General features: G+C 35.3%; 1 protein-coding gene and 1 long non-coding RNA gene across 3 annotated transcripts in view; both read left to right on the top strand.

Moving 5' to 3' along the window:
- The first annotated feature begins 769 nt into the window (after nucleotides 1-769).
- Nucleotides 770-11,443, top strand: part of VTA1 (vesicle trafficking 1) — a 63,888-nt gene continuing 53,214 nt past the window's right edge. Inside the window, exon 1 of one of the 2 annotated variants that reach the window (XM_078054653.1) lies at nucleotides 770-938. In XM_078054653.1, coding sequence (XP_077910779.1) covers nucleotides 827-938 — 112 coding nt within the window. In that variant the 5' untranslated portion in view covers nucleotides 770-826. Of the gene's footprint in view, nucleotides 939-3,417; nucleotides 3,437-11,443 lie in introns of those variants that run through there. The other variant, XM_078054654.1, reaches the window with a different exon arrangement.
- Nucleotides 3,660-5,574, top strand: LOC144379039 (uncharacterized). The gene is made up of 2 exons (XR_013441072.1): nucleotides 3,660-3,951; nucleotides 4,668-5,574. It is a non-coding gene; the product is annotated as an uncharacterized LOC144379039 (long non-coding RNA).

Below are 11,443 nucleotides of genomic sequence, written 5' to 3'. Positions count from 1 at the left end.
AATGGTGGAAGGAAAAGCTGATGCCTACAATGGTATGAGTCAAAATACCTGACAAATTATTGATCATTCTCCAGAAATAAATGATCTTCAGATTCTTCATGCACCAGTTCGGAACAAAAATTCAATTTTCTTTAAGCTTAATGTGCTTAGTATTTAAGTTGAAAAGAGTCTGGTTATTTTATCCAATATGTCAATACAGAAGAATTCAATATAAAAAAATCAATATAAAAAATTAAACACATCATCTCTCATCTTCCACAACAAGTGAATTTAAAGTTTCCAAAATCAGAAAAGGACGCTATTACGATAATCTGAGAAACTGGAAGTGATAATTTCTGAATGATATTAAAGGCAATTCACGCCTTTACCCTTTCTCCCAATCAACAAACATTATTCTCTTCTTGCTTTTCCCTTTCTACCTTCCGTTTTGCGGAAAGAAAGAGGAAGGAGGGAAGGAGGGAAGGGAGGGAGGAAGGAAGGAAGGGAGGGAGGAAGGAACGAAGGGAGGGAGGGAGGAAAAAAGGCATGGGGGACACAACAAGGTAAAACAAACCAAAAACTCTTTTCCCTCCCACCCGCAGCCAGCAGAGAGCGCTGGTGCCACAAGCGGCACAACCGCGGAGCCGCTTAGCCTTCTCTGGGTTCTAACTGCCAAGAGCGAGGTACATTGAGGCTGTCCCTGTTGGGAGCCCGTAGTTGACTTGCTGTCGCTGAGCAACAGGAGAATGGGCGGGATTTGCCATTCGCGTTCGTGCGCGCGACCTACCAGACGGAAGCGGAAGTGTCGGTGGCGCGCGAGTAGGAAGTGGTGATTCCTGGAATAGAGATGGCCGAGCTTGCTCCGCTGCCCCCACTACCCCCCCAGTTTAAGAGCATACAGCATCATCTGAGGACGGCTCAGGAACATGACAAGCGGGACCCTGTGGTGGCTTATTACTGTGAGTCTTTCCGAGTCGCCGTGCCCCTCTTTACCCTCCAGGGCCCACACACCACCCCTTGGTTTTTAAGGCAGGCCCCGCCCCTTCAGCTTTAGACCTGAGCTTTGACCTCTGGCCTGCCCTGGGAACCCAGTGGAGCCCCGCCCTTTTCAGGGTTTACCCCACCTCACCAGCTCTCCGCCCCCTCGCAGGCCCCAGAGAGGCAAAACGTAAAAAGCACGGTTGGTGTTCGCCGCCTCTCTGGTCTTGTGCTTAAATATTCTTAAACTGGCTACATGGGCTCATGAGCTAACACGCTGTCTTGAGGTTTTCTGTGTGTACTCAAGAGAGTCTCCTGTCTCGAAAATAACCTGGATGGTTAAGTAATTGTGCTGAGGCTAAAACGAAGCTGAGTGTCCCAAAGACAGTAATGATGTGTACAGAAGGAAGGTAGACTAATCGAAAACATAGTAATAAGTGCAGGTTAAGTAGGACGACATGCAAGCTCATTAAAAAACTCATAAATGGTGAAATGGAGAGTAGTTGCTACAAAACTAGCACTTGAATTTGACCATTTTCCCACCAGTGAGGATTTTTTGTCTTGACTTCTTTGAATAATACTTGGGTTTGAGACATTTGGTAGTAATACTATGACTTTGGTTGGTTATGAAAAATATAGTCTACAGTTGGAGAATAGATTAGGTTGTTCAAACTTTTTCCTTTGCAGTAAGTCCAGTAGTTTTATGTAAACTTTAAACTGACTGCAAATAAAACAAGTGACCAAGCAACTGTAATCTTCTGTAAAGGGTTTTTAGCATTGAAAAGCTCAATATAATGTGTCCTGTGCTGTGAACATTGTAAGGTTTGCTAAAATCTGGTCTGTTGTCTTCCCTATCATACTCCAGTACCCCATTTTCATGTCTCAAGTGTACAAGGCCTTTTTAAACCTCCATGTTCTTCAATACCTTGGAATGTCTGTCTTTTTTTTTTTTTTTCACTTGTCAAACTCCTCATGATTCAAGATTTAACTCAAACGTAATCTCTTCTGTAGGCAGTAAGTTGATTATTCCCTAGGCTCTACTTCATTTTGTTCAAATCATGCCGTATTAGTTCCATTATATTTGTTCTTCCAGTTCCTCAAGTAGGGACTGTTAATCATTTATTCACCTTTTATTTATTGAGTTTTCTTCCTGTGTATCAAACATTACCAGGCACTGTGGCTACGGTTCCTGCGTTCATGGAGCTGGTACACAAGTGGGGGAAAGGGGATTAAACAATAAAATGAAAATATTATATGGAATATTAGAAGATTTTGAAAAAAAATAAAGCAGGGAAAAAGAATAGGGAGTACTAGGATTAGGGTGGTAGGGGGTGAGAAGGGGATTTCACTTTAAAGGTACTCGTGGAATGCTTCACTGAGTTCACATCTGAGCAAAGACTTGAAAGGAGTGAAAGGCTTTGCATCATTGGAAAAGAGTATTCTCAATAGAGGGAATAACATATGCAAAAGTCATGAGGCAGGGGCTTGCTTGAAGGAGGATCAAGGAGCCCATTGTAACTGAAGTGGATAGAGGGAGGAGAAAAGTGATAAATGTCAGAGAGGTAATTTCTTATAACAATGAAGTAGGAACCCTTGTTCCTGTCTAAAACTAACTGCTATTCATGAGCTCTGTGTTATATACCTTTGTGATAGCCAGGGGCTTTTATTTTCTGTGTCATCATCTTCTCCCTTTTGCTATATCTTTCTAAATTTGCCCCAGTTTCCTTTATTTAAAAAATAAAATAAAAATTTTAAAAGAACTCTCACTGTGACATTCTCCTAAAGTTATAGTTCTGTCTTCCTAACCTCAAAGTTAAGCTTAAAATAGTTGTCTGTGTTGTCTTTACTTTCCTATCTCATAGAGCCTTTCAGCTCATTGCAGCCTACTTTTCATGCCTTTTATTTCACTGGAACTGCTCTCCGCAGGGCCATAGACAAACATTTTCATTGCTAAATCCAAGTGGTACTTACAAAATATTTTTTGTTATAAAACATGCATATTAAAGAACACGTACAATGTGTATACAGTTTAAGGAATAATAAAATGAACACCAAGGTACCCACTGTATTTGAAGTTATTAGACTTTTTAATTTTTGTCAATCTGGTGAGCATGAAATTCAAGCTAAATTTGCAATTCACTGAGTCTTAATGAGGTTGAGCATCTTTTCCTATGTTAATTACCCTTTGTGATTCCCCTTTGAAATACCTATTTATTGCTTTTGTCCTTTTTTTTATTTCAGTGTTTGTCCTTTCTTAAATGTAGATATTACTCTTTTGTTACATGCATTGCAAATGTCTTCTCCAAGTTCATAGTTTGATTTTTCACTCTATTTATGAAGTCCTTTGATGTTCAAAAGTTCTTAATTTTAAAGTATAGCTAATTTATCACTCTCTTATAACTTATATTCTGATTTTCTAGGACTTGATTTCTTTTCGTCTACCTTCTTTGGGACTTTGGCTTCCTGGATTTACAGATGGGTATCATAAATTCTGGAGAATTCTCTGCTATTATCTGTTCAAGTATTCTCTACTGAAATTTTGATTAGACATGTGTTGCACTTTTCTCCTTTATTTGTCTCTTAATATTTTCATAGTTTGCATCCCTTTGTCTCTCTGTGCTACGTTCTATGTAATTTTTTTAGGTCTGTGTTCACCTCCATATATCCTATTGTATCACCCATTTATTGAGTTTCTATTTTCATTTTTTATTTCTGGATGTTCTCTTTTTTGTTGTTTTTAAATCAACCTAGCCATTTCTGATAGTCTTTTGTTACTGTATTTTTTAAACACTTGTATTTCTTTAAATGCTTTAAAAATACTTGTTTATATTTGCAGTCTCATAATTCCTGTAGCTGCCATATATATGGGTCTGATTTCTGTTGTGTAACAGAAGACTGCTCTTGGTGACTTATTGTGATTTGTGCTCTACACATACCAACCAGTGTTCTTCAAACTTCAGTATGCAAGAAATTCTACAGGAATCATCTCCCCAGGTCTCAGCTTGTTGCTTCTCTGACAAAGCTCCTTTGATCAGGGTAGCAAAGTAGTATGCTGCTTCTCTTTTCCCACATCCTGTTTAAATTGTTCTTCTCCTACTTTAAAGAAGAAAGGCAAGCTCTCATGTATCATGAGTATTTTTATGGTGTGTTGCCCTGGGAAGGAAGGTGGAAAACCTTCCAGGGTGTCCAGAAAAAAGGGACAATTCAAATTACTGGTGTAGTGAAGTCTCTGTTAATTAAGGTATTAAGGAGAGCATCCTGTCTTTCCCTGTTTTATATGGAAGAAGATCAGAGCAAAGAATAAGCATTTATTTGAAAATGCAGGGCATGAGAAAGGATGTCAAAAGCAACATTTTAATTTGGGGAATGAAGACAGAACATTTTATAAGGGGGAAGAGGAGGAATTATCCTTAGATATTAGTAGCCATTGTTTGATCATTTGGGATTTTATCTGGAGGGGCGGAGAGGAACAGTTTGGGACCAGAGTCATGTATCAGAGAGCGTGAAAAGATTTAGCTGTGGGGACGAGGACAGGGAAGGACCACAGTGGAAAAGTCTCTTTCATATGTCGCTTACATTTATAAGTATATCTGTTAAGGGTAAAGCCTCATGTTAAAACCAGGCCTGTGTTGCAGTGTTCTGAATTCCCAAAATGTAAGAGTTTTCATGAAATGACCTAACCTTTTCATTTTCTATTCATTATTTTAAAGAATATCATTCCTGATACAAGAGCCAAACAACAAAAGAGAAATGCTGAAGTGGGTAGTGCCTTGTTTCATCCAAGTGACTTAAGGATCTGTGGCTTACTGAAATTTTGGAATTAGAATTCAGATGAGATGAGGCGAATGCAGACGTGGCTTAACATATTTATTCGAATTGAAAATTTATGTCATATTTTTCTGAGAAAGTAAGCCTCCACTGGCTGGCTGGTTTGGCATTAACAGGTTTTACTATTAATGTTATATGGCAGACATTCTCAAACTAAATGAGCCTAATCCTCAGCTCTGAGGTTTTTTTTTTTCCAGAAATACATTAAAAACAAGTGATAAGAGAAAAACATTTAAATTGGTTTTGAGTTTTGTTTGTTTGTTTTGTTTTGTTTTTTCTTTGCCAAAGGATGTTGAACAGTATTTCAGTTTTCCCAATCCTGTTGGTGTCTTAGAATAATCCTGTCTCAGTGTCATGAAAGAAAATGATAAATCTTTGTAAGATTTTTTTGTATGCTTCACAGAATTGAGAAAATGAATAACTCTAATGATGGGGTGACAAATCCTTTTCTAGTTTTAAAACAAATTTTGAAGCTGACCTATATGAAATGTCAGCTAAGAGATTATTAAAAATAGTATTTGATGATAGGTGATTATATGCTTTTTAGCCTATAACCCGGAAGGAAAGGAATTAAAAGAATTCAGTGATTTTGCTGTGATAAAACTTCCATTCTTATCTGCTGCTTTATATGAATGAATTTTCTCTCATGTTAAATTTGTAAAAATGAAAGTGGGAACAGAACCAATTCTGGTTCTGTATGACAATAAATCATACTGATTCCTAGATACACAGTTTAGCTGTGTATAAGATGCATTTCCAATAAATTTTACGTTTTTTTAATGATTGAAATGTGTAGCATTGATACTGTTTTGATCAATTATGCATTACGATAATCACATAATTTTAACACTTAGAGGAAATCCAGAGGAAAAATTTTAACACTTAGCATCTTATCTCACAGGAAATTTTGATAAGTTTAAACTTCAATTTTTATACATTTTTTGTTGCAGAGAATTATGATAATCAAGTTAGGACTTTTGAGCATACAAATACATTCTTTTATAATAAATTCTATAGGATAAGTAAATGGGAGTATAGGTTAAAAAGTTACAAAATGTATTATTTCTGATGTTTAAAGAAGGAGCTTTGTATGTTTTAAAATTATATCAAGTTGTTATGATACAGTTGAAAGAATGCTATAATTTTTAGATGTATATATCTGATGTACAGAAATTACATCTTTTATACGTAAACATCTGATGAAAAGTGGTAGGTACCAACTTAAAAATGTGTGAAGGGATGTATTTCTATAATCTTAGTGCAAACAATTTTCTAAATTTCTAGAGCAAAGAATTTTTGGTGAGAAAAAAATCAAGATTATTACACTGAAATACTTGCTGACTGGTAAAGCTCCATACTCTCTTTTACATGCTGCTCCTTACCTGGAATCCCTGACTTCCTCTTAACCTGGCTAGCTTATTCTTACTGATTCAGTACAAATTACACTTTTTGAACCGCTTTCATTACCTCATAAGGATGGTCTGGAAGTTGTTCCAGTGTGCCTCTCATCTTACTTACATTGTATCATATACACCGATTTACCTTTTAATCTTCTGGATTCTCCTGGAGGACAGGGATTAATATCTTGTTTTCTCTTACCACCCGGCACATAACTGACATTCGTAAATATTTAATAAATGCCATCTCTCTGAATGTTATTAATATTTCACTAGAGTGTAAGCTCTATGAGAGTAAGAAGTATGTCTTATGTTGGTGATCTTTGAATCTCTAACTCCTAATAGAGTACCTAAGACACTGTGGATGTGTGTAAATTTTGTCTGTTGATTGAATAAATGAACTGTATAGTAACTATATTAATTTATGGCTTTTAACATGTTCTAATTACAGTGAGAAAATGCAATGGAAAGAATTCCAGTGCTCTATTTTATAACTTACCCTACTATATTTATAATGAGTTTTAGATTAAGTTATAGGTATGTTCTCAGGATGTACCCATTGTGCCTCCTCCATTTCAGTATTAAATGATTTCCAAAAATGATTTATCTCTGGCCTTAGTGTGAATACTCTAGTGTTTTATCATTTTTTAATTGTTACCTTAATACTTCTGTATTTCTTTGTTGTTTGGTCTTTTGTTTTCTTTTTAAATCAGGAATGTATATTAAAGTGCTGTGTATCAAATTACTTTTTTTACTATTTGTGCAAGTGCAGATATGCTTATACTTCTTTGAACTTATTAATGGAGTATGTAGTAAAAAAAAATAGTAAATGTCCTTCTATTTGAAACACCCCTCCATCCCTGGAAAGAATCCCATTAGTTTTTTTTTTTTTAATTAAACTTTTTATTTTGAGGTAATTATAAATCCACATGCATTTGTCAGAAATAAGACAGAAAGATCCTATGCCCTTTACCCTGTGTCTTCCAGTGGTAATAACTTGCAAAACTATACCATAATATTATGACCAGAATATTGACATTGATAAAATCCACCAATCTTACTCATAACTCCCCAGTTTTATGTTTATTCCTGTGTGTGTGTGTGTGTGTGTGTGTGTGTGTGTTGTTTAGTTCTAAACAGTTTGTCAGGAATAGGTTCCTATATCACCATGGTCAAGATAGAGAACAGTTCCCTAAGAATCCCTTGTTACTCTTTTGTAGCTACACCCATCTTTGTAGCCACACCCATCCCTTCTCAACCCATTGCTGCCCCGTCCCTTAGCAGCCACTAACCTATTCTCCATTTCTAAAATTTTATCATTTAAAAAATATTATATAAATGGAGTCGTACGTTACATACCCTTGTGGAGTTGACTTTTTGTCACACATTATCACTGGCATTTTGTGTGTCACTATTTTTTATTTTAGTCGCTCTGATAGATATGTTGATATCATGGCTTTCATTTTTATTTACCTGATAGCTACTGAAATTAACATCTTTTCTTGTGCTTATTTACTATCTGTATATCACCTTCAGTAAAATGTCTGTTTTTGCCCCTCCCGCTTTTTAACTTTACTTGGTTTTTAGAGTTCTTAATATATTGTAGTTACAAGTCCTTGTTTTGCAAATATTTTCTCCCAGTCTGTAGCTTCTCTTTTGTCTTTATAACAGGGTGTCACAAAGTTTTGATTTTGGTAGTACCCAGTTTTATCAGTTTTTCTTATATCATGCTGTTGGTGTCAACTCTGTGTTTTATCATGTATATTTCTTAATGTCCTAGTCTATTTTTTCTGTTTTTCTCCTGCAAGAAGAGTTCCTAAGTAATACTGATTGAGTCTTTTTTTTTTTTTTAAGTGTTGCCATTGTCAGATTTTTAGTAAAGATGTCATGCTAGCTTCCTAAATATTGTTAAGAAGGTTCTCATATTGGACCTGGATTAAAACACAGATTTATCTCTTTTTTTAGATTAAAGAAAAGTAATTGATAAAGCAGAACTTTGTGCTTTTGCGGGGGGAATTATTTTACATATTTATCAATTTCTTCAATTTGAAATATTTTTGGCCCAGTATTGATATATTAAATAAAGTTTTCTGGAATATCTCCCATTTCTGTCAGATTTGAAAATTTATTAGCTAGAAATTACGAATTTTTTGAGATTCATTAGAGAGCACAAGCTGGGGGAGTGGCAGGGAGGGAAGAGAGAAGCAGACTCCCCACAACCCTGAGATCAGGACCTGAGCCAAAATCAAGAGTTGGATACCTAACCGTCTGAGCCACCTGGGTGCCCCAAATTACAAATTTTGCCTTTTCTCGCTTCCCTCATATCTCTCACAGTCAGTCGTTAAATTTTTAAACTTTTACTATCTCCTCAGTTTCTTTGGTATATCATGCCCTCATCTTACACCTAAACTACTGACAGGGCTTCCTAGGTTCTACTTCAAACAAGTAATCCCTTTAGCCACCAGAAAGATCTGCTTTAAGTACTTAGTTTAAAAAAAAAAAAGTAAAAGAATGATAGAGTTGACTGGAAACACTTAGAAATTCTGTATGACCCAAACAGTACAATTAATTTGAAAAACATTGCAAAGGAAAAATATTTCCAGTAGATGAGACAGAGGCCCGGTATCCCGGATATATAAAATACTCATACAAAACTATTTTATAAAAACTAACATCCCCATAGATAAATGGACAAAGAGCATGTATGTGTAACTACTAAAGGAGGGAATGCTAATTATTAACATTCAGTTTAATTAGTAATGTAAATTAAAATTTTTTTGGCTGTAAAATTGTAACTCAGTGCAAATGAATATATGGTGAAATCGCCATTGACAAGGCTGTGTGAATTGGTACAAAGTTTTGGAAACCATTTTGGCAAAATGAATGGAATTGTAAAAATATCTCTAATTCAGTAATTCTAGTTTTGGAAAGTTTGTGCTTAGGAAATAATCACAAATATACTGAGAGCATTATGTGGAGTCTTCTGGATGATTATTTATACATTTGTGAAAAATGCAAAACAACCAAAATATATGTCAATGTGGAAATGGTTAATTAAGTTATCTTAATCTACTGGGTGGAAAGTAATATAATCAGTTAAGAATTACAAAGCATCTTTTGTAACATGGGAAGAAGTTTATATGAAAATGCAGGATATAAAATTATATAATATGAATTGACCTTTTTAATGTGTATATACTTGGAGAAAAAAATTGTGGCTTTTAGGTTCATGGATACTGTTTCTTTTGATTGTCTTTTTTGTTTATTTTCTGTTCTATAAGTGAACATGTTCCATTCCATAAAAAATTTAAAAACAAAAGCTTTATTAAGGACAGATTCATTTTTAAAAGCCACCTATAATAGCTCCATATAAGTGCCCTTAGTGATTTGAACTCTGAATCATCTTTAGCAGTTCTGATCAAGCTGAATTTTATTCTGTTTCTGGAACCTCTCTCATTTTCTCTTGTCTTCAAGCCTTCCAACATTGTATTCCCTCTGCCTTGACAGCTCTTTCCTTCTCCACCACCCCCACTCCACCTTATCCTTAGGCACCAGCTTGAATGTCACTTTTTCAGGGAGGCCTTCTCCTAAACTTCCAAAGGTGCTTCTTTTCTGTGTCCTCATTGTGTCTTGTAAGGCTACCTTAATTGCTTTTCATTTATCTATTATCTCTTCCAGAGTTTAAACTTCAGGCTTGTACCCTTCTGGGTGCTTTTTATTTATTTACTGTGCCATGTAGTGCTAGGCCACTAGAGATATTTACATAATAAAGAAAAGGTGCTCAAAAAAAAGTTTGTTAAATTGATCTGTATTTTAAGGCAACAGTGGTCCCTAGAGGGAACTATGGCCACATAGTTGTCACTGAATAAAGAAACCAGACAACTAACATTCATGTAGTTCTTGGCATTTGTAACAACACTTTCTTTCAGGATATCTGATTTGAACCCCACAATCGTCCTGGTTCTTAGGAAGTGATGGAACCAGGAACTGAGTGGCAAATGCTAGATGAGAAATAACTTATGGAAAATTGTTGATGGTAGGTAGTAATTAGAAAACCAATTGTGGAGTGAGTGAGGGTAAAGGGCCTAGTCAAACTGATGAAAAATGAAAGGGGGGCAGAAAGGCAGTGCAGTAATCTGGGAGATTTCTAATAAATGAAGAGTAGAAATGGAGGACAAGCTTGATGTTATTAACATAACTCCGAGCAGCATGTGTCTCTTTTTTTTTCCTTTAATGAAGCCAGAAAATTTTTGAGTCTCTACTAAATGTGGACACTGTATGATACATATTTTGATTCTATCAGGTTTGGTGTTGTAGATAAAGCTAAACCCATAAAGATTCTGTCCTTTGAAATTTGGTTAAGTAACTAAACATAGTTTCAAGTGTGATTTTTCAAAGTTTCCTCTAGGGGGTGACAGTGTATAATTAACAGACTTTGAATGAAAGTGTGTAAGTGCTCTTTGAGAGTCATTTGTTTATATGATCACTGGAAAATTAAATACAGTTGTTCAGGAAGTTGCAAATAGGTATGGCCGTTTCAATTCTGAGATGTTACAGGACCTACAGTGTAAAATTTTTTAATTTAATTTAAAGGCTAAATAATATTGGATTTTTTTAATTGCTGTGTTAAGTCAGATGGATTTTAGGATTAATAATCAGTTGCCTATTATTTTTTCTGTTGTTAATGACACTGAAATTGGATCTTTTAAAGCCAGTGAGACAAACTTAACTAAACCTATAAAAGATAAGCAATTTTTCCCTGTTTTTACTGATTCCTGAATCTCTGTGATTAATTGAAGCCCATAGTCCTGCTGTCTAAGTACTTATTTTTTATTATAGGCTGACTCAGGATACTTTACTGTAGCAATGACAAGTTAATAATGAAAACACAAAGAGTTGGACACCTGATTTATCCATTAACATTCCATTTATTTACCTTATGTTTGTTTTTGCAGACGTGCTGCAAACATGAGTTTTACTTTGTAAAAAATGGTCATTTTAATAGTTACTCCTTTTTTTGAGTAAAGTAAATCAGTTTTTAGACTCTCAGCCTATCCCTAAGGTTGAAGGGACAGGGTCAGTGGTGTCAAGTAATTCGTCCTTCACTGTTACTGTCTTTCTTTGGCACCCATGCAAGTTTAAAGCATCTTTGGTAAGGTTCATTTTTTATGACAATTATGTTTGATGTTCAAAGTGAAAACTGACTCTTTAGCAGCATGTTATTATATAAGAGGTTTCATTGCTTAAGTTCCTGCTTTCAT

This window comes from Halichoerus grypus, chromosome 9 (genome assembly GCF_964656455.1).
Source record: "Halichoerus grypus chromosome 9, mHalGry1.hap1.1, whole genome shotgun sequence".
Classification (NCBI taxonomy): Eukaryota; Metazoa; Chordata; class Mammalia; order Carnivora; family Phocidae; genus Halichoerus; species Halichoerus grypus.
Note: the sequence above shows the minus strand (reverse complement) of the source record. Positions and strands in the feature narration are given on the sequence as shown.